This window comes from Camarhynchus parvulus, chromosome 11 (genome assembly GCF_901933205.1).
Source record: "Camarhynchus parvulus chromosome 11, STF_HiC, whole genome shotgun sequence".
Classification (NCBI taxonomy): domain Eukaryota; kingdom Metazoa; phylum Chordata; class Aves; order Passeriformes; family Thraupidae; genus Camarhynchus; species Camarhynchus parvulus.
The window spans coordinates 6,752,412-6,775,987 of NC_044581.1; the positions used below are offsets into that span (position 1 = coordinate 6,752,412).

The following is a 23,576-nucleotide window of genomic DNA, read 5'->3' on the forward strand; positions in this document are numbered from 1 at the left end:
CACTATTAGTTGATTTGATTCTAAAGCATGATTGAATAAAGGAAAGCAAAGCAACCACCCTGCTCTCACCAAAACATGTGATGAGTGTGCAGCTTCATAGGGCTTGGCATAAATGCTGTAAAACTGAGTGACAGGTGAGATGCTCCAGCATCTCAGATGCTTCTTGGGGCAGCAGATTTCTCATGACCAGGCATTTACAGACTTCTCAAGCCCAGGCATTTGGTTTCTGAGGCTGTAGGAGCACCAGAGCTTGTTGAGCTTTCCCTTTGCTGGTGGTAAAGGCCTCTGTTGGACTGATGTACACCAGAGGCACATCCAGTTGCAGAGCCAATCCACTGGAAGATGGAATCATCAACAGAGGGTGGTTCTGCTTCTCCTGTGGGGTTCTGCTTCTCCTGTGGTACTGGCTCCTGTCCCCTGTTTGTGGCTGTCCTGTCCCTGCCTGGGACTGCTCAGCCCAGGATGGCGTAGAACCAACATCCAGCTTCTCTGTGCACCAGATTCCATCTGTTCAGCCTCTGTTGAATATACCTTCCCCTCCCCTGAGCTCATGCTCTGCTGCTGCCAAAGACCCATAGCTGGCTGAGCAATAGCAGCCTGCTCAGCACAATGCATGGAGCTGGACCACCTCCTGCCTCCAACTGGAACATGGTCCAGCAGCAACTCTGGGCTCTGCTGCTGCCTCCACCCTCTACATCCCATTCCCCAAGCACTGCACAAGCAAAGTTTGTACATCTGTTTCTGCTGGACTTTGGATTCAATAAATCTTATAAAATAATTTTGTTTGGTTTATTTCAGTGTGTTGACACAAGTTCTTGTCCCTTTGCAGCTAGTGTTTGCACACCACTTGCCCTGGCATGGGCAGCTGTGGGAAGCTAGGATTGCTGGCCAGGGGAGTGGGAAGAGGAATGCCACAGGCAAAATACTGGACAAGAATAGAGGGGAGAAAAATGACAAGTGTTCCAAAATATGAAAGAGAGAAACTTTGGAAAGATTGTAGAGTGGTCACTGGGGTCTGCCCTGAAGAGTAAGTCTCAAACTCTTCCATTAGTCATGATACAACAGACACAAACTCTATTTACAAATCTTCAGATTCTTTCTGAGGAACTTCCATCTGCCCTTCATATGCCCAACCATACTCCACCATTCCTTCCAGCTTCAGATGCCCCAGGTATCCCTGACTGCCGGGAGGTTACCACTGAATGTGTGGTCAGCAAGGCCCTGCCCTTTGCAGCAGCTTCTGCACCCATGACATTGAATGCTTGGGCTGAGTTGCAGTGGAATGTGTTTCTCCTTTGGAATGTTCATGGGCAGGGAATGGTCCATGTGTCAGTGACAGCTCATCTGTCTGCCAACATCTTCAGCCCAGCAAGTGCAGAGCAGGAAGAGTCAGACATGTCTGGCTATAACTCACTGGAAAAGTTTATTTTCCATGGTCACTGGGCCTTGTGTGTCAGTCCTTTGGCATGTCATCAGAAGGGGATCTCAGTGCAGATCCCTCTGGGTGTTGGCTTCCCTGTTCCCTTGTGCCCAGTGGCAAGTTTGACATGTTTGAACCTTGATGCACTGAGGGATGTCATCACTTGGCTTTCTCCTCCACCCTGTGTGAACAAAGCATCAGGCCAGAAAGGCGGGGTGAAAATACTGCCCTTGGTGACTTGCATCAGGGCATCCATCCATCCATCCATCCATCCATCCATGCTCCACCTGATGCTCCACACTTTGAAGGCTGAGCAGCTTATCCAGGTCCTGATTTACCTGGGTGTGTGATGTAGCCATGGTGCCAGTTCTGCCCAGAGCCTACCAGCAGCTCTGTGTTCATTGAAGAAAAGAGCTGAATCACCATGTTATTTCTGTGGTGCTGAGATGTAAATGGTCACCCAGCTCAACAGAACCACTTCCCACTTGCTGCCTTCTGAGGCAGCAGAGTCTGATCTCAGGTACAGAAGTCAGGATCTGACCAAAGAGTCAAGAGCAAAGCAAGGCTGATGTTGAGTGGGAAAGGTGGGATTGAGCAGGGACAGATGTAGGACAGTCAGGGATAGTAGTAGCACACTGCATCTAACTCTAGTGCTTGCTTAAGGGTGAGTGTTTATCAATTTATCCTGTAACTGTGTCCTGAAGTAACTCAAGTCCTTTCTGCCACGTGTCTGGCATTGCATAATTCTGACCTGTTTATCAAGCAGCAGCAATGGAACTCGCTGTTCATTTTTTTCCCCTATGTGTTGGGGTCGAGGTAGTCTGCCAAGAAGGTCAGCATATCAACTTTTTCTTGTTAGCAGGCCAAACAGAACTTCAGTTTGGTGTTGAGCATACAAAAATGTCCTCCCAAGCCCTACTCATGGGATTTGTTTTCCTTTCTTTCAGGTCTTTGATTGCACAATCTGAGCTATTCTGCATCTTGTTAGTAAATGTATAGGTATATTTTGGGTTTGGGTGTTGAAGGGTTCAATTCAGAGGGATGTAAATTTAACCTCTTTTTGCTTTTGTAGCTGCTGAAGTCTTACCTGTAGTGGTTGTGATTCTCTATTTGCATGTTCTAAGTGCTGTCTTAAAAATGAGCTGTAGTGAGAACAGTCTTAGAGTCAGGACTTTGAGGTTCTGCTATGACCACATGAGCCAGGTGGCCAAATCCTTTCTGTTCTCTGCCTGTCTCCCCTATTTAAAATGATTTTGTGCTTTTGAAGAGAGAATGGGGAAGGGAAAGGAAAGGAGGAGAGAACTGTAAAGAAGGACCCTGCAGCCACTCTAGCTCACTTGATTTCAATCTATAGAGTATAGTCCATCAGGAGTCCATGACCTGTGTTTTGTAAGAAAAAGCACATTCTCCAATTTGGTCCAGATTTCTAAAATTTTAAGAGGAATCTGCACTTGCACTTGAGAATTTTTAGACTTGGCCACAACTGCATGTGGGTGCTGAGTGTCCATTGCTCTAGACATGGCTATGACCAGGAGATCAAAATGGGATGTTTTAAACAGCCTTGTTGGAATGAGCTACCAGTCACAAACTGTCAGTGCCTGGGTTCTCCCAGGGTTTTCTTAGGAGCAGCTGCCTGCCCCTCTCTGTCCTGGGATGGGCTGCTGGAGCTGCTGAGGATTGTGAGATTGAGGGTGGTGAGGAGTGCTGGGGGGAGCTGTGGGAGCCAGCTGAGGTGACACACCCCGACAGGGAGGTGCACATGAGAATCTGTGCAAAGGGAGCAGTGATGCATTTTGGAGTGATGACACTGACTTCATGGAAACATCAGGTCACTGGTGAAAAGGACAATGAAGGGAAAATGCTAGAATTAACATGTAGGGGGTTTGGGAGCAGTGCAGAGAACAACTGCAGCCTGCTTCCCTTCTCCATGGGGCACCTTCTTCTCCATTCCTACAAGCAACACTAAATCCAGAGGAGGTTCAGATGATGATGATCAGAAAAGCAGGAAATAGCTAAATAAGTTAGGAAGCATTAGCCTGGAAAAGGGATCATTATGGGGGATTTTGCAGAGGTCTGCATACTGATGTATGTTCTGGAGACACCAAATCCACAGTTTGTTATCCGCTCCTGTGCAAGAACTACAGGATATATCTAAGTAGTAGGAGGCACATTTTCATTGATTGCAGTTACTCTGTCAAACCCCTTCTTGCAGGACACAGTGAATGATGTGAGTTTTTATGTGTTCTTAATAGAGGATTGAACAATTTAATGGAAACAAAATCCTTCCAGGAGTACTGAGTGGACAGAATCTTCATCTGGCTCAGTCTGTCTGTGCTCACAGGTGGTAATGCTGTTCAGTCAGGGTGTGATACATGCCCATCCTGTACTTCTCCTGTCTCACTTTTTGAAGAGCATCCTTGTCCGGGCTGACCCCTATCCCACAGGGACAGCCATTGTAGGAGCATGTGGGTGTCACCTCGTCTCTGCCTTCCAGGTCACAGCAGTGACTTCTGCAGTACTCGAGTACAAGTGGCACAGAGGTTAAACTGTCAGGAGAATTGGCAGATGCAGCTGTGGGGAGGGATTTCAGGAAGTTCTGATTCAATCCTTATTAAAACACTGCTGGATTTTGTAGAGGAAGAAGCTGTTGAGTCACTGGAGGCTCAAAGGGTGTCGTGGGAGTCCCAGAGGAGGTTGTAATATTCTGGACCCATTCCTAGGTGGCGATAGCAAATTGTTAATGATGCAGGAAAAGCCCAAGTTTTCAGGAAGTGTTTTGAGAAAAGTTGGAGTCTGTGTTTTCAAAATACATGTGATGAGTTACTCCCCAGTCTGCTGGTAATCCAGGATAATGCCAAGTGCTTTCAATAGGGGTACATGATTTAAATCAACAGGCCCTGAAAACTTTGACCTAGAAGTACCAGAAGTGCTGATTCTTGTTTTTAATTCAGATTATTAGGAAATTTCAGAAGGCTGGCTGAAACTGGCCAGTGCTGGAATTACCTGTATGCCACTGCCCTCATGTTTATTTTGGGCAGAATTTTAGGAATAGGGATCTGTTTTTTATTAATAAATAACTTAAGGTTAGGCATATGATTAATACCACTCAGTTTATGTTTACAGTGAGTACAGTAAGTTCACTCAAACAACTCTGGCTTGTTGTTTAAGATGACCATGGTGATGTGATAAGGCTGACAGGGTAGATTTAAAGCCCCTAGTGTGGTGCCAGGTCCAGGTTCAGCACCACACAACATTTGAGTTGAAAAAGTAAACTCTGCATAACATCAGCAAAGTGCTGGGTGAGCAAATTTCCTTAACTGATTATGTTAGTGGTTTTCTGGGGAAAATAAGATTCAAAAGAAGCTTTTTCCGGTCATTGTTGCTGTTTGTACCATGTTTGTCATTGTCTTCAAGGTCTTTATTCAGTCACTTTTCACTGGAGTTCCCCACCACCATTGGTGCTACAGCAAGAACTTACACTGTGAAGCTCAAGTCAGAAAGGAACAGGGGGAGGGTTTTTTCAGTAGGATCAGCTGTGATCTGTAGTTAATGAAACCTTTATTTCTCACACTGCAGAACCAGTAATGTCTGCATTGGCCCAAGCATTTAGTGAGCTCATATGGGAGCCTTACCCAGTACATGATGCGTAAGCACTTCGCTGCTTAGATGCAGCTGATGACAAGTTCTTGGTAGGTGCTTTGTAATGCCAGAAATGTTTTGTATGCAGAAGATACAGAAGTTTGTATTTAGATTGTATTATTAGTACATTAAGAGGTGAATTGATTTAAATTATCATCTGAATTACAACTTCCCAACAGCTCCATTAGAGAAGTTCTGAATTGACACTCGTGTAACAGGTCTGGTTTTGAGGAGACTAAAATAATAGATCAGTGATGGCAACAGTGCAAATAAACAGGCTAGTGGAAAGGAGCCACAGTTTTAAAAATTCAAAAATATTTCAATGGTATTTTTACTGGATGGAGTCTTAGCAGTGAAAGTTTGACAACAGACTCTAGAGCCCCTATCACTTCCTCCTTTGCTCTGGCAAGTCAGTTTGGCATTGTTTTTGTGCTTGCTGAGGGTGCTGCCTGTGCTGTTGTCCCTGTCTCTCACGAAGATTTGAAACAGGACTGGTGCTACTGTCAGCAGCTTGTTTGGAGCTGATCCGAGGGAAGATGGAGCTGACTCTTGGGACATCTCAGTCTGTTCCTGTTGGATGTGTGGGACTAAATAGAGGAAATTACTCACCATTTCTAGACTAGAATTTTCTGGGAGTCCTTCATGCCTTTCACTTCCAAAGTTTGCTCTGAGGTCCAAAATCTTGGCCTGTGGCATGTTTCAGTCTTGCTTCATTCCCTGACTTTCCCACTGGCATTCATTTGGTGTGGTACAATAAACGGGGCCTTAGACATGCACTGACTGTTTTGTGCTTTTCTGAGAAGCCCTGAGCATGGGAGTGCTGATGCCTCAGTGTTGTAGCACTATTTTACAAGATTGAATTTCTAGTGCCCTCATCTTGTTGTTGGTTTTGGAGGAAAATCCTGGCTCACAGAAGTGCTCCAGCCCACCTTCACAGGGCTCTGCTCTGTAGTTCTCAGGGTGCTCAGTCTTTTTGTGCCTCATTGCAAGATGTGCATTTCCTGCACAGTGTCTGTGTTTCTTACATATTCCCTGTGCCAGAGGCATCACTCCACATTTAACAGAATCTGCACCACCCTTGGGTGTATAAGGTAAGAAGATGGCCAAAGCATCTTCTTTGCTTCCCTAAGGATCCAGCCATATCCATATAAAACACAGGTGTCTGGTTTTAATGTTGTATCACTTTCTGGTAGAACTCTGTCTCTCTGTGAGATGTGGCTTTGATTGTGCCATTCAGAGGAATGATCCAAATGAAATTACTGGGATATATAGAAAAGAACAAGTGGGCAGGGTGCAGCTGTAACCTGTAGCACAATGTCACTGGCTGAAGAAATAAAAGATATTAATATTAGAACTGACCGCTTTGCATTGAACTCCCCTGTGACATTTGAGGGTTGTGTTTTAAGCTGTCTGCAGAATGGGAAATATTGTATCCCAATGGAAACATAGAAATCCTTATCAAACAAAGATTTGAAGATAGAAAAATTGACTCTCTCCGTTTCTTACACCTGTGACAGTACTTACAGACAAAGCTGCAACTGTCTGAGAATTATTTTGTTAAATGCTTTTGTGGGAAGTATTTGGTTTTGGGAAACACAAGTGTTTTACAAAAGGAGTTTGTTTCACCTCAGGCAAGATAAAAGAGAAATGTGTTGAAATGCAAATGATGTGTTTTGATTAAACACCATTGATTTCTTTTCAGTTACCAGTATGTGAAAATTAATATTGGGATGAATCAGGAGTGGCAATCAAATTTTAAAACTCACACAGAAAATGATGTCCTGAGAGTTGTAGTAGTTCCATGTGGTTCTGCTCAACTGGCTTCACTGCTGTCCTGTTCTTTTGCCTTTTGCAGGATGGGATAAACATTCTTATGGGTACCATGGAGATGATGGGCACTCCTTCTGTTCCTCGGGGACAGGGCAGCCCTACGGCCCCACGTTCACCACTGGAGACGTGATTGGCTGCTGTGTCAACCTCATCAACAACACCTGCTTCTACACAAAAAATGGCCACAGTTTAGGTGAGTGAAGGTGTTCTCAGGAGAGGGATGCTCCAGTGCTGCTCCTGCTGCTGTTTAATACTTTGGTGTATTGTAACTCTTGTCCCACACCTGTGAGTAAGGTTTAAATGGCAGAGCAAAAGAGCACTCAGCAGCTGTCAGCAGCTGTAAATTTGAGCAAATTTAGAAATGCTTCCAGCAGGTAAAATGGTTTCCATGCTGCTCAGTTTGTTTAGATATATTAGAATTTCATCCACAGCTTCTTCTGCTTTCCTCTGCTACTGCACAGTAGGTGGGAGGTTGGATAAGATGTCTAATGGCTGGACAAGAGGGAAAGAAAGAAAGAAGTGGGAAGTTTAATTAGTGTTTTGTTCAACTACCTACAAAGGCACAGTACTGGTGTCTTCAGTTTTGAAGGGACTTGTCCATCTGAAAGCCTCAACACGTTGGTCTGAGCATTCCCAAAGCCAGACATTAATTCAGCACAAGAAAGGTCCAACTTAAGCATTGAGCTACAATGTGGTTCATTCCACACTTGTTTCTGTAACTGTCTTAAAGTTAAGGACTAAAAAATTTTGCCCAAATTAACACCTCAGATGTTTTCCAGACATCTGTCATATCTTATTTGTCTAAAATAGATATTTTTGGCCATTTTCCCCTAAAATACCGGTTCCTTGGATGGCATGTTCTCTACCCCAGATAAATTCTTGTCTTTTTTTTTTTAACACATAAGATGTGCAGTAAATTTTTGTAGGTTCATCTCACTTTTTATCCTGGGATTAATTTGATTTGGCAGGGAGGGATGAGCACTCCTTTCCTTTGCTTCTCCTTGCTGTGTCAATTCTACTTCGTTGAATTCAAGATTAAATTGGTAGAAAAATACCAAAAATACCCTGCTCAAAACACTTAACAGAGCAAAAATGTTTTGAATTGCTGGCTGGGCTGAAGGAAGGAGTGGGATTGGAGTGCAGTGTGTGCCTGGAGAGTACAGAATTTCTGGTGAGCTCTTGGGAGAAGTACTGGGCTCCCCAGTATTAGAGAGAGATGGACTTATTGGAGAGAGTCCAGCAAAGGGCTGCCAAGGTGATGGAGGGTTTGGAGCATCTGTCCTGGGAGGAAAGGCTGGGAGAGCTGGGCTTGTTTGGGCTGCCCATGTCAGTCCAGTACTGGTGAGACAAGTAGAGGCTTGAAAGCAACAGCTGATGGTGTAGAGCAGGAGCTTTTGATTAGGAATGAGACAAGACGGAACAAGAGCAACTGAGGTAATGAAATAGTTAAAAAGATTTCACAAAAGGTCTCCTGTTAGTTCCTGTCCTTGATTTTTGGCCTGTATTTCCCTGTAGTGGTTTGTGCTGTGCTCCTCTGGATGTTTTCTGTTAAGTGGGTGGTTTTCCAGCTTCACTGTTTTTCACCCTGATGGTGCTGTTACTTCTCATCATAACAAAAGTGTGAGAGTCAGGAGGAGGCCAGATCTTCTATTTAATGAATACAAGTTTGTTCATTTGGTATTTAATTTCTTTTTAATGACCAGAATCTCCACAGTATAATCTGTAGCAGTTGAAAAGTTGCTGCTTTCTCCTTCTCTGTTTTGTACCCAGGACTGTGTTGTGCCTGAGTGTCTGGTCAGATGAAGCCAAATAAAGAGCCCAGTTCAGTAACTTCTGTGTTACCTTTTGTCATTGCTCAGAGATTTGTTTGGTTTGGGACATTCAGAGTTCTTTACAGCAGAGAAGTTATCTAGTCTTCCTTTCTGAAACTGAAGTGTTCCTTTTCCTTCAAAGATGGGGCTTTTTTTGGATGGAAAGCTTGTGTTTTTCTAATGTGACATCGAATGACCCCTTGAGGAACAGCCTACCCCAGTGGTGAACAATGCCAGTGGGAAGAAACGGGAAAGGTAACAAGAAAGCTACCATGCTTAGAGAGCAGCATCACTTATAAGCACTGCTGTCCCCTGGGTGTCTTCTTGAGCTCTTCAGATGTGCAAGACATGAGCTGTCTAAGAAAGGGACAGGTAGAAGCCTCTCCTCAGCATTCACAGCTGGCTCCTGTGTGTAGCAGCTTTTCTTTGAGCTGTAGTGGCATAGTACAGATAGATAGAGAGAGGAGAGATGGTGTGGTTAGAGGAGACAGGAGTGGAAGTGCAGAAGGGAGCAGCAGAGCTCAGGCCTTGCTGGGTGACCCCACAAAAGCTGCAGGAACATTTTACTGCCTTTTTACAAAAGCAGAATGAAAACCTCATCTGAGGAGGCTGTTGGTAAGGGCCAGCAGTGTCTGTTTGTGTCACTGATAAAGAAACAGCATCCAGGAGAAATAAATGCTCAGTGCAATGCTGAGGAGAGGAGCCCCTTGGCCAGGGGTTACACAGCTCCTTGTGGGCACAGAGCAGAGGTGTGAGGAGGGGGTCAGACAGGTGTCAGCAGAGGAACCAAGGCCAAATGGATGTAGGAGCAATGATTTGTTTGGAAGTCAGAATGCTTTCTTCCCTGAAAGAAGCAGCTCCTTGATGGTCTTGAACTTCCATGATATTTAGTGCTAACCTGAGAATCTCATTTCTGTGTTGTGTAGACCCAGGGTTTACCAGGAAGGGGATGAATGTGTGTTTTTCTAGGTGTTTCCTGACATGAAGCTGTGGAAGCCATGTGTGTCTCCTCCTAGGAGATGAGGTAATTGTGTAATCCGTACTGCAGACGCCAAGAATATTCATGAGGCTGATCAGCCCCTTTGTGAGGCCGGTTAGCTTGAGAGCAGGGTTTCAGAGTTTGAATTTGTCTTTCTTTTGATGGAATTGCTGTAGCTTTGTCTTTCTAATCCACTCTTCACCATTTAAGTCCTCTCCTTTTCATCTGTTAATTAGACATCCCCCCTTTTGTTTTCCTTGCAATTTCTTCTGTTGCTTAACTGTTATCTTCCATTGTCTCCATACTTTTTCATTTAATCAGATCCATCAGGAGCACTGTATAAGAACTGTTTTCTTGGCCATCACAAATTCTGGATGTTCTGTTTGGAGCTATGTCTTGAACTTTATTTGGAGACGTCACATGAAAACTGTTTGACATCGTATGTAGTCTTAATTCTCTGTTCTGGAAAATGTCTTGAATGTCTTCTGGCTGCTGATGAAACACTTTTGACAAGTTCTGAGCAGAGTCCTGGCAGTAAAAAACATAGTGAGATGTGGCTTGAAGTGTGATGAGAGTGAATTTGGAGAGAAAGGGAGAAATGTTAGGGCACCAGCCATTAAGCAGAAAGTCTTGGACCAGGGCATGAGGAGGAAATGTGACTGCTGCAGGTCTCTGGGTTTAAGTGGATGAGTTTGCTCAGGGATTAATGTAGGAGTGTCTCAGATCTCAGACTTTGACAGCAGACCAAGGTAAATGGAGCAGCAGGACTATAAAAAGAGCATGCAACCCTCTGAAGTCTTGGCATAGAAAACTTCCTGTAGTTTGAGTTCTAGTGCAGGCTCTTGGAAAGACCAAGTTAACCTAAAAAGTAAAATATCCATTCTGCAGCCAGTTTAGAGACTAGGGGGAACATTGGGAGTAATGCAGAAAGCTGATGTGGGAGACATGCAGGTATCAGTCCCAGATTTAATAGGTTTGACCCCCAAGGCTCTAAATGAAATTTGCAGACAGCAAGAGCATTGGGATGTTCAAAACAAGACTTCAGATTAATCAGATTTCAAACTACAGAATCCTGGAGTGGTTTGGGTTGGAAGGAACCTTTAAGATCATGTCATTCCAGCCCCTCTGCTGTGGGCAGAGACACCTTCCACGAGACCCGGTTGCACAGGGGCCTATCCACCTTGGCCTTGAGCACTTCCAGGGATGGGGCAGCCACAGCTTCTCTGGACAACCTGTGCCAGGGCCTCACCACCCTCATTCCCTACCAAAATGAGCAGAAAATACCAGCCTTGGCCACAGCCTTGTTCTCTGTATGAGCAGTTTTACCCAGTGGCCTCATTGGAGGATCTGTTTCCAAGGGCATGTAGAGCCATGTGGGTTTGACAGTGCTTCTCCTCAGCAGCACGTTGGAGAATATTCAAGTATTTTCCTGGGCTGGCATTTCCTGGTCTGCTCTTTAGGATGCCCAGACTGCTGAAGGAGTTGTGATTATTGCAATCCACCAGCAGTGCTTAAGGATTCCCTGGATCACAGCTCCCTAAGCAGGTGCTGGAGGAGATCCCTGCTGTGCAGGCAGTGCAGTGCTGTGGCTGATTACCAAATGTACATTGTCTTGTGCAAATTGAATTCTGTAAGTGGCCAGCTGTGAGGCAGAAAGGATGATTGGTGCTGGGTGGAGAGCAGAGATGGGCTGGAAGGTCCACAAACATTCTGTACATGGGATCATGTGTAAGTGCAGTCATGGAACGTGGAAGTCCCTTGGTTGGCAGGTGAAAATGTCAGTCACACTGTGCCCTAGCACTGAACCTTCATTCAATGTCTTTATGTCACTGCTCTTCACACACTTGCCCTTGCTTCCTGGCCTCTTGGTTTGTCCAGTCCTTGAGTCTTTAAGAAGGTTGTGGTTTTAAACTGGATCCAGGCTTTGGAGGGACTGCAGAGAAAGAAAACAGTTTCACATTCAAGCTGTGATTATTTCACTTTCTGCTGTTGGCTTTCCTGATGCAGGTGTGTAGCAGTGCAGATGCAGAAACTCTAAGCAGACGTGTGTGTGCAACAGACCAAGTGCTGTCTGCTTTTATTTATAGAATCATAGAATTATTTTTTCTGGGAGGGATCTCTGGAGGTCAAGCATCCAACACCCTGCTGAAAGCAGGCCCAAACTAGATCATGTTATTCAGAAACTCATTAAGTTTTTAGTGTCTTCAAGAATGGAGATCACCTGGGAGCTTTTCTGGTCCTGATTCAGTGTTTGACCAAAATTCATACTGAATTTTTCTCATTAGAATTTCCCATGTTGCAGCTTGTCTGTGTTGCTTCCTGTCTCCTGCCACCACGCATCTCTGAGAAAAGCCTTTTTTACACCCTCCTGTATGACAGTTGGCAGCAAGAGGTGTCTGCCCTAATGCTTTTGAGACTGAACAGAGACTTTTCCCTTAGCCTGTCTTTGTCCTGCTGGCCTCTGCTGGACTCACTCCAGTCTCACTGTGTCCTGTGTTGGGGAGCCCTAAAGTGAACATCATAACCGGAGTGTAGACTCACCAGTGTTGGAAAAGAAGGGAGAAATCCCATCCTTTAACCTACACTCTCACTAAGAAACCCAGGATGTGGTTGATGTCCTTTGCTGCAAGGACCCACTGGTGGCTCCTGCTCTACTTTCCCAGCAGGACCCTGAGTCTTTTCTGCAGATCTGCTTTCTCTCCAGTCAGCCTCATCCTGTCCTGTTTCCTGGGACTATCACAGCCTGGTGGCAGGGCTCCTAGGTTGCTTTTGTTGAGCTTTGGGAGCCTTGTGCTGGATCATTTCTCCAGCTACAGCACTGTGCCCTCCAGCCTGGTGTCCACTCTGCTGTTTGGTGACAGCTGTGAGCCTGCTGGGAGCACACTGTGTCCCGTTGTCCAGGCCATTGGTGAAGACAGGGAGCTGTGTTGGCCCTGCCATGGATCCCTGAGGGACAATTCTTGCACTTTGAGCTGCTGATCACAACTCTTCCATCCTGACAGTTCAGGCAATTTTCCACCCACCTTGTCCATTCAAAACCCAAGTGCTTGTCCAGGTGCTGGAAGCAGCTTCCAGCCACACAAATACACCAGCCTGGCCACCTTTGGCTCTCAGAGGTGCTAGGGGCAGAGGAAGACTCCAGTGGACAGCAGGTTTAAGGAGATTGACCTCATTCTGCCATAAAAGTAGGAAAACAAGCTTTCATCCACCTTTTCATCCAGCTGAGCAAAATAATTGCAAAGTGAAAAAAAGGTTTGAGTGAGGAGCAATATCTGGGCAAGGTGACAAGGTGAGAGAAATGCTCACTGAATGTTTTCTTCAGTCACATGTTCAACATCACCTGTGCTCACAATCTTTGGTTGGGATGTAGAAAGGGTGCTCAATAAACAAGGTCCAAACTGCCAGGATGTTCATTAAATCATACTGACTATCTGCCATGATGTTAATTTATCTTTACTGGCTGTTTATTAAGTAAAATATTCAGGATTTCTTTCTGAGCATTTGATTTAGATCTGTGCTGTTTTGAATAACTTGTTTCCTATCTTGACTCCTTAAACTGGTTTAAATTACCATTTCAGACTGATCTGGTAACATTACATTGCAGCTCTGGGTTAAAATAGTCCTAAAATTAAAACCAGAGGGTGGTGTTCTGCTTCTGCAGTCCTTCCAGTGCCAGGCAGAAGGGAAGGAGGAGAGGTGGGACGTGTGTGAGAACTGGCTGTCCTGGTGTGGGTACCAGCCTTGCTCTGGCTGGGGACAAGAAAGCATTCTTGGGAGCACACATGGGGAAAGGCTGCAGCTTCCAGAGTGACTCCTGGAATGTCAGCTGGAAGTCTGGGCTTAGCTGAGCCTGGTGAGGTGATGGCAGCAGTGTCCCCTGTGCTGCTGGTGATGGTGACCCAAAGCCTGGGGGGCTCTGGCTGATCCTGAGCTGCTGGATCCCCCCCGTGGCAGGAGAGGCAGCATCCTTTGGGGCAGAGCTGTGCCTGGGCAGCCTGGCTGTGGTGGGTGTTGTCTCTAGCCAAAACCCTGTTAGCCATCCCAGGCAATGGCTGCCTTGGCTTAAATACCTCTTTTCTGCCAGATGTAAATAAAAAGGGAAACCATACTTTTTTTTTTTTCACATCTTTTCTGTTTGGAGCTGTATCAGCTGAGTTGAGGATGAGGCTGTTCTTTGCACAGTTTCTCAGGTGCTCCTGGCTGCAGCTTGGTCCTGTTGCAGGGCTGCTCCCCAGCTGTAATGCCAAGTGCTGAATATTTATTCCTCTTTCTCTGGCTGATAAGAAGAATCAGTTACAGCCTAAACCAAAGCAATTTTATACTAAAACTCTGTTTCTAACACCAAAGGGAGTCTTGAAAACTAACTCCTTCCTAGTAACAGAGGGAGAAGCAAAGGAAAGAGGAGCTGCTTTTAGAAAATCAAATTTTTGGGAGAGATGTTGAAAACATTTAGGCTTTTTCTTGAACCTTTCTCCAGATGCAAAACCTTGCAGAGGAAGGGACTGGGGAGTGTAGTTACTTCTAAATACATGAAGCAGTGAAATGCAGGGTCAGAGCTGGGATTTGAAATGCAGTAATGTTTAGTAGCATGTTAAGGATGTAGGCAAGCAGGGAAAAAAATCCTTTGTTTTTTTAATTCTAATATTTTTTCCCCCCACAGGTATAGCCTTTACAGACCTCCCTGTAAGTACATCTATTTTCAGTATTTTAAGTAAGGATGCAAACAGAAGGGAGGGGGAAGAGTGTGGGGGTGTGATTTTTTTTTCTGTTTGATGTCCTGTTGAAAAAAACCATGATAACACACATTACTGAATGATGTGGATGCTCCTTTTTCTGAAACTTCATAATCCTGTGACTGGGTTTGTGGGCTACTCACATGCCTCCTCTCATCCCTCACCACCTCTAAGAATTTGTTGCTCCTTCTCCTGGAATTAAAGCAAAGATGCAAACTTCATTACAGGTCATTGTCTTCCAAATGCAGCTTTGACTCTGAGGAGGAGATCATGTGCATAGTTACACTCATGTCTAGTCAGGTCTCACAAAAGCACAAGAAAATGTTCCCTCTTTTCTAGACCCAAGTGTTCCTGGACAAGGAGCATGTGTTCAGTGAAAAAAGGTAAACCCAGGTCAGGCATACACCAACACATCCACTGCATCCCTCTCATACACAGGACTTCTTGTCCCTAAGGTTGCACTCCTGTCTTTGTACTTAAATACTCCAAATTAATTTCCTCTGACAAATTTCTTAGTTTTGATAACTTTTTTAGGCCTCCAAAGTGATCCATTTTCTTGGCTGACTTTGCTGTTGTGTGGAAGGAAGGTTGCTTTGCTTTGTTCTGTACTTCCTGTCCAAAAATTTATCTTGTTCCTCTAATTTTTATATTGTGAGGAATAATGTCTAGTACTCCCTGTTCACCTTCCCAATGGGATTTAGGGCTTTACAGATTCCTCCCATATCCCAAATATAGCCTGCACTTAAATTGCAGTTATTTGATTGGCCTTTTCACATCAGCTGTCAATATAGGATGTTTTGGGGTTTTTTTTGTCCTAGGGTCTTTGAACTTGGTAACATTATGTGGGTTGTGTAACAGCAGTTCATTCACTTGGTCCAAGTACAATTTATTAAAGTACAAGAGTAGTTTGCCTTTCCATGAAGATTAACCTTTTGGGGTGAGGTATTGCGATAACCTTACATCCACAGCAAGAAGATGCTTCTCTGATGTACCCCTTAGTTTTTAGTGCTGTTTGTGTTCCCTCTGGGTATAGATTGCATTAGTAGTCACAAATTTACCATATTCCTTCTAATTTTTTCACCACTTTGCCTTCTCATTTGGTTAGACTGCTTCTCCTTCTGCAGCAGGAGCAGACATTGTCCATGTTGTCAATGACAAATGGCAATGTCATTGTCCATGTTGAGCTGGACAATGGCAATTTAGGCTCCTGTCAATCAGAAATGGCTGTCCAGCACACGTACCACTGCTTTGCCATTTACTGCCCAAGTGTTGCTCTGAACCTTCACAGCACAGATTTGGCAGCTTGAAATTCCCTGTCCTGCTTAGCTTAACTTGCATGCTGTTGATCCTGGAGTGCCCAGTGGGCTGACACAGAATTTAATGTTCATGTGTAAACTGTTCACCTCTGTGCTGAGTCTCTGCTGGGCACAGGGGATGAGCAGCAGGGGAGGCAGAGCACACAGAAGGGTGTGAGCTGAGAACTCTTCTGAGCCCCTGGCATCTCCCTGTCCTGCTGTTTCCTGGTCTGGGCAGATCATCCTCACAGGATCCCAGGCTTGTTTGTCCGTGTGTCTTGTGCAGAGGAGATGTTTAGTGTGAAACTGGGAGAAGATCTGGCCAGGGTAGGTTTTGGCAGATGCCTTGTGGTTAACTGGTGTGTAAATGGTCTCTGTACCTTTAGCAGCCAGGTTGCTGAGCTGTTTTCTGGGCAAATCCCCTTCTGGCTTTTACAGCAGCAGCTAATCCATAACACTGCTTTTCTGGGCCAGGAAAGAGAACAGCTGATGCCCTGTAGGCCTCCTACTATTGAGAATTATCCTTCATGAGATAATTCCTCTTCAAGAAGAGGAGGAAAGAAGCTTGATGGGGATTTTTTACCTCTTAACTGTGAATTTGAGCAAGGATGGGAGACTTCTGCCTCCATATGGATCTAGGACATCCCTCTGCATATGCTAAATCACTCTGCTGCTCTGCTGGCAGCTTCCTAATGGTGCCTACAGCTGACTTCAGCATTCTCTTTTCCAATGTCCTTCCCCTGGATTACTGCATTCTTCCTTCACCCTTGCAGGTACCAATGTGTTCCATGTGCTCTTTTTGCTCCCTTGGCCCATGGATTATTGGTTGTTCCAGTTCAGGTTACAACCTTTCCTAAAGAAGTGGATGCCAAACCCAAGATAGACTTTGGTTGAAAGTCTGTCAGATATTTTAGAATTCTTGAGGCAGTAGAGAATATGAAGCTGATCACTTGCAGGTTTCATTTTTTATAGTTCTCTGTTCCAGGCTCAAACACAATATCCACTGATTATAAGGTAAAAAAAAAGAAAGTATCCATTATAGAGTCTGTGTTCTTCACCTGCTAAAGCTGCAGTTCTGAAAATTTAACTGCAAACAGGAGTGGGAGCAGCAAACTTACCTGGGTGACCCTTGAAGTGCTTTGGTTTGAGCAGCTCCACTTAGATTTTTTGGCTCTGGTCCATTCCTCATTACTCACCCCTCCAGGGGACCTTTAAGGGAGAACTTTTCCTTGCATTACAGCCTGAGGGCTGGTGAAGCTGACTGGTAACACACATCAGTAAACCCCATTACTTCTGCAATTTTTAAGCTTAAATTTTAGGGTTGGCATATCAGTGAGGTTACACAAGGAATTAAAATCCTTCAAAACATTGCCAGATTAGAAATAATTTCCTTGAAATGCTTGTTCCAAAATTCCCCTTGCAGAGGCAAATGGTGAAAGCAATATTTTGCAGAATTCACAATATTAGGAAGTTGAAATGGATACTTTAATTTGAAAACCAGAGACACAGATGTTGAAACATACTTGCTTTGGCTCGTTTCAGTTTCCTCTAAAGGGTGTTTTCATTTGTACAAAAATACAGTGATAGGAGAAAACACATTTTGGCTTAGCACAGGCTGAAGTTAAAACCAAAATAACTGCTTGAAATAGGAGTGAATTCCCACAGAGGAAAAAGAGGGAGTTTCTTTTTTTTCCTTTTTTTTTTTTTGCCAATTTAAGTCAGTGCTCAGGCCCAACTCTTACTTACACAAGCATGGATCAGGTCTATCCTGCCTGGAGATTTGAAGGAATAGTAGGAGATGAAAAAAACCAGAAGAGCTCAGGGTGGGATTGTAGGAGTGCAGAGGGACAAGGGGGTTAAAAACCAGGCCAAGATGAACAGTGGGGATTGTGAGTAACATCAGGGCAGGAGGTGGGCCAGATGTCATGGGGAAGGTGTTCCTGAAGAACTTGGCAGGAAAAGCATCTCCTGGGTCAGTGGGCTCTGGGGTTGTGTCTGCCTGCATCTGGCAGGGTGCTGGAGATACACGAGCTTCCCAACAGCTGCTAAGCAGAGAGAACACATCTCACATGGAAAAATGGAATTTTACCTTAGAGATGATTTGGGAGATGTAGAGGGTAGGCAGCTTCTGCTCAAAGATGAACATAGCCAAAGCTGGGGGCTTTGCTTCCAACTTCCAATAATAAGAAGTCTGAAGTATGGACTGTGGAAATATCTGATTCCTCATTAGAGATATTTCCATGTCAGCCAGTTTTGAAGGAATGAAGGGATTAAATGTAATTACAGCATTTTCCTCTGGTAGCTCTTCCTTTATCATGCTGTATTTACTTTGCACATCTCTGACCCAGAGACTTCCTTGGTGTGGGAACAGGAAAGGAGGTGTAGCAAATCACCAGTAATGCAGTCATCCTGATCTCTGTTTCCAGCCTGTATTTATAGATTAATTTCTTTCCCTTGTTGTTTGAGGTTTGATAATTTCAAAGGTAGAGGAGGTTGGTCAGGTTCTTAACCAGTTCAGTTTTGAAAATGAGAACAGAAATGCTGCAGTCATTCTTGGAACCCATTCCAGGCCTAAATCATCCTCATCTCTGCAACAGGGAAGAATAAGTTGAAGAAATTTTCCATATAATTGTAGGAATGCCCATGTCTCTCTCTACAGAGGAGGAGAGGGTCATCCTAGGTTTCTGATGGGACTTAAGGAGGGAGGTCTGCCCCTCTGCTGCTCTAATATCTGATATGGGTTCAGCCCTGAGCAAGGCGCTGCAGCCAGGCACCTTGCAGACTTCAGTTCCATACAGGTGTCCCTGTGCCTTGCCCAGTGTCCATTTCTGGCTCCACTGTTTTAGGGCAAAGTTTTTAGGAAAAAACCCAACACCAAACAGTTCCTGAGTGGCATGAGAGAAAGTTCTTCCCCAGCCTGCAGACTCTCAGCACATGCTGTGGAGCAGAGAATTCGTGAAGCTTCTGTGTGCTTTGCAAAGAGAACAGTAATTTGTGCTGCACAGAAGTAACTTGAGAGTGAATGGAACATGCTTTTGAAAAATGTGATTTTGGTGTGCACGAGTGTGCGTGGGTGTGCACGAGTGTGAGCAGGAAGTTTGAATTCGTGGTTTGTGTCTGGTTTGCAAACAGCACAGTAATTTGTGCTGCACAGCAGTAACCTGACAGTGACTGGAACATGCTTTTGAACAATGTGCTCAATGATGAGAACCAGGCATCCCTGTACCTCTTCTGATGCTGTTTCTCTTTTCCCAACGTTTAAGTGGGCTCAGGGATTCCGTTTGTATCCATAAGCTTATTCTTAATATAGCATGAATTCAGAGAACTTCTGATACACTTTGAACTCCTATTTTTAATTAAATCATCCTTAAAAGCAAATTAGTGGCTGAATTTTAGAGACACTTATGGTGGTAACCTTTTTATTTTCCTCATGTCCTGTTGATGGGTCAAAGCTTCCATTTGGATCTGTAGACTTATTCTTAAAATGAAATTAATCTATCAGTAGTGTAATTTCTTGTGTGGATGTCTTGGGATCTTGGGATCATCAAAGACCTAGCCTCAGAGCTCCACCACTGTCTGTTCCCTTTTCATCAGAGATGTACAAGACTGAGATAACAATTTCCAAGGAATAAAAGAGTTGAGTTGAAACAGGAGGGAATACACAGATCCATTGATTGAGATGATACACCTCTCATTTATTTTTATTTATTTATTTATTATTGTTGTTGTTGTTATTAATATTGTTGTTATTGCTGTTTTTTGTTATATTATCTGCTGGCTCTTGAAGCTTGGTAGAAATTGTAGAAAACTAAGCCAGAAGTGCCATCCACACACAGCAGTCATGGCCTTGATCCCAGGCTGCTGGGGGATTGAACCCATTGTTCTGGTTTGATGCAATAACTTTTCATAAATGCACAATAAGTCACAGGATTTCTTGAGAAGTACCCAAAGGGCTGTTGCCTCTCCCAATTCCATTATATTTATTTCAGTATAAAAAGCAGCTCTTTGGTTTTACCAAACCACATAACTGGAACCAGGAGGAGACAGCTGTGTTTAATACAGGTTTGTTTTTCTTCCTTCCCAGTCAAACCTCTACCCTACAGTGGGTCTCCAGACTCCAGGAGAGATCGTGGATGCCAACTTTGGGCAGCAGCCCTTTGTGTTTGACATTGAGGACTACATGAGGGAGTGGAGGGCGAAGATCCAGAGCACCATTAAGCGGTTTCCCATAGGAGACAGGCTGGGAGAGTGGCAAGCCATGCTGCAGAAGTAAGTCACTGCCTTGCTGTTCAGCTTCTTCCCTCTTGGTAGGCTTTAAATACTTCTTAAATGCTAATTTGTGCTCTCTTATGGCAAAAGTTGCCACTCTGTGCATTTTGCTCATATTGTTTTATCCTCTGTTCGGTTGTTTAAGTTTTTCCTGGGTAGATTGCTGCTGTTTCAAATGTGGCAGATGTGGGAAAAGTTTTCAGCCAAAGATTGCCTGGAGAAAGCTTGTAGGAATGGAAGGATATACATTTTGGGGTGATACATTGCAGGAGGGGGAAGACACCATAAACACTCCTAATGCAGGAGAAAAGCTGGTGTGTAAGCCAGCTGAATTCAGAAATGAAAGAGCAAGAAACAGCCTAAACCAAAGGCTTCCAAACCTAACTGGAAGCACATTTATGGCACTTTATAAATTAATGAATATTGAAAGCACTTCTCATTGCAAAAGGGATTGAGTGGAACTTGATGAGAGCAGTTGACAGGAATTGTCAGAGGTCAGGAATGTTATTGATGCTGTTATTTGCCTTCCAAAATAGGACCAAATTAGAGAGTCAGGACCTCCCTTAACAAGAGCTGTTGATTCTGCTGCAGTGGGACCAGTTTATCCCTGTATTTGTTCCTTGTGTTCTCCAGAATTTTTTCTTCTGATGGGCACGGTGGAGTTGTCGGGGTCACCACTCTGGAGCTCCTCCTATAGAGCTCTTGGGCAGAAGCACTTGTATTTAAAACAACTTCCAAAAATTACACACCTGCCTAGAATGTTATGCCTAAGAATGATTGCTGACTCATAAAATACTTCTTTCTTGTGCTGAAAGTAGCCAAGTTGAGTGTGTGCTTTGAGCTGTGGCTTGATCAGATCAATGCCAGCTTCATCGTGAGAAGCCTGTTTTGAGATTCATGAGAAGCTTTGAAATCCTGTTGCTGGCTTTTTAGATTTTGTTAAAATCCAGTGAGCATTAACATTGAGTCACTGTGTCCTAGGAAGGCACAAGTGTGTTAGAAATGGTCTGTTCAGGAAGATGGTTTTGTTGTATTTGTTTTGTGACAGTGATACTCCTCCCTCCCCCAAGATTTTTTAAAAATACAGCTTCAAAGAGTGTTAATGTTTTTTAAATCAATTCTGACAGTCACCAGATTAAAGTATCTGTGAATGTGCAGAATTCATAAGGAGATTGAACTACTAAAGATACAATTGCTGGCAAATAAGTGATGGAAGAAATTCAGGACCAGAATCTTTTCTTCTTTTTAAGATCTGCTTGAAAGCCATGAACCTCTCTAAGGTTCATATTTATGTCTCTATAGGATGTCAGTGCAGTAACACAGTATTGAGTCCAAGTGACCCTTGGACAGCAGTCATAAATAAATACTGTATATGCATTGAGATTCTTCTTTTTTTTTCCACTCTGTAAAGTGAATTTAGAGCCCCACTCCTGTTTGCAGAGGACCAGGTGCCTGTCTTGTAAATACACACAGTTTAGACCCAGAAGGAGAACCTTGGTTATGTCCTAAGCAAGCTGAGTTTCTCAGTGAAATTGCAACTTCTGTTGTGTTGGTTTCTTTTTGCTCCAGTGTGATGACTCTGTTTCACTTGTACCTTGTCATCTCTTTGTATTTTCTTTTTTTCTAGTATGGTTTCGTCCTATTTGGTTCATCATGGGTACTGTTCAACAGCAACTGCCTTTGCCAGAGTCACAGACACCACAATCCAGGAAGAGCAGACCTCAATAAAGAATAGACAAAGTAAGTCTCTCAGGTGTCACTCCTCAGGTGTGTTCTGTTGGGGACTCTGCAGAGGAGTGAGTGCTGTGGAAGCATGAGAGTACAGAGCTGTGCACAGCACTCTGGCCTGGAGCAGAGCTTGGGAGTCTCTGCTAGGAGCACTTTTCCCATCACCACTGCCTGCTCTCCACCTTCTGCCATCTTTGCCTGGAGAACTGCCCTGTTCTTCCTGTCCCTGTCTGCTCTGCTTAGCCTTTACCTGAGCTGAGGTTGTTGTGCACCAGAGATCCCTTGGGATGTGATCTCCTCACTGCAGGCTGGTGCAGCAGGGGCAGGTCCATCAGCCCAGGCACAGGGACTCAGACACATCCATTTAGTTTCACTGGAGCTCCCAGTTAAGGACTCTTCCAATCCCTCTGCACATTGTGATTTCAGGTAACTTTTACATGCTGAAGGGTTTTCAAATTCACAGCCAACATGTTAAGCTCACACTGGGTGAAGAATTTGTGTTCTGTGTCTGTTTTGGTTGCTGCTGTTTGCTCCCAGGTGGCTCATCTCTCAGCTGCTGGGGCTGTCAGCACTTTTGGTCCTACAGAATAAGGCTTGCAGCTTTCTCCTGCTGTACCTTTTTTTAAAACTTTTCTATTCACAGGCTCAGCCTGCAGAATGGCAGAACATTGGTGTGTTTTCTGCATTCTCCTGGCTGCTGAATACAGGCCACATGCCTGTACATTTCCCTTCCCTTTGTGAGCTGCTGCTCGTGTGACTGTCACGTACCAGAGCATTGTGCCCTTTGTGGCTTGCTCTCCATACATTGCATGTGCTTAGCCAGCAGTCAGGGTCATCTGGGGACTCTGCTCTTAAATAACTTGCAGTTGCTGCCTCTTAGTGCTGATGGGCTTGGTGCTTTCCAGGTCATGCATTATGCAGCCCTGACCCCAGCAGTGCTCCCAGTGCTGTGGTTTAGCTGGCAGAGCCTGGCAGGAGGGAGACACACACACGAGATGCTGCGGGCTCCTTTGGCTGAGGACAGGTGACAAGGCAGATGGAGGGAAGGAATACAGAGCCCTCAAGTTGGGGCTTCAATAAAAGGTGTGAGGAAAACACAGATGGGGAAACAAAAAGAGGGGGAAATATAAAAGGGAATGACATCTGTGAGAGTTGCCAAACAAGGCAAAGCAGAGCTGTCAGAAGCAGCGAGACGAGAAAATGGACGTGCAAGAGAGGGAAATGAGAGCTCTTGTGTTGGTGTGAGAGCCACGGCTTTGGTTCCAGATTTCAGCTATAATAACAACCAGATAGACACTGAGAAGTGGGAGACATGACAAGTCATTGCAGTTTGTTACTGGCATCGTTAATGAAGATTTGCCAGACTGGGCTTCCAACTGCTCCAACACTTTGCAAAAGCCACAGCCTGTTGTTATCAGAGGCCCTGCTTGCAAAGCACCTCATGGGCCATTCCAAACCTTCCCTCTGCTGTTCATAAGGAGTACTGGAAAAACAATGCAGTTTTAGTTTTAAGTACATTTAATTTTTATCTCCAAGCATGCTTAGAAAAACGAAATGTGAGTCCCTGTAGATTCTCTGAGCTTTCAGGGGTCTCGGGTTGAGTCTTGCACTTGTGTCTTCTGACTTGCTGAAGGAACTTATATGGGACATGAACACTCAGCATAAGTGTCCACCTCCTAGAAGTGTACAAGTCACTGAGCTGTTTCTAGTGCAGTCAGTAGCTGGTACTTCTCTGGGAACGCATTGAGGTGGCCTTGCAGGAACATAGTTTTGTTGATATAATTACTTCTGCTTAGTGGTAGGAATATTGTGAAAGCAGTGCTGTGATTTAAGACCACTGACCCTCTAAGAGTACTCCATTTATCTCATACT

General features: G+C 44.5%; 1 protein-coding gene across 4 annotated transcripts in view; it reads left to right on the plus strand.

Moving 5' to 3' along the window:
• The window catches only part of RANBP10 (RAN binding protein 10), a 62,857-nt gene that overhangs the window by 27,159 nt on the left and 12,122 nt on the right, over positions 1-23,576 (plus strand). For all 4 annotated transcript variants that reach the window (XM_030955805.1, XM_030955806.1, XM_030955807.1 and 1 more), the window contains 4 exons: positions 6,915-7,082; positions 14,340-14,362; positions 19,792-19,976; positions 21,604-21,716. In XM_030955805.1, coding sequence (XP_030811665.1) covers positions 6,915-7,082; positions 14,340-14,362; positions 19,792-19,976; positions 21,604-21,716 — 489 coding nt within the window. The remainder of the gene's footprint in view (positions 1-6,914; positions 7,083-14,339; positions 14,363-19,791; positions 19,977-21,603; positions 21,717-23,576) is intronic.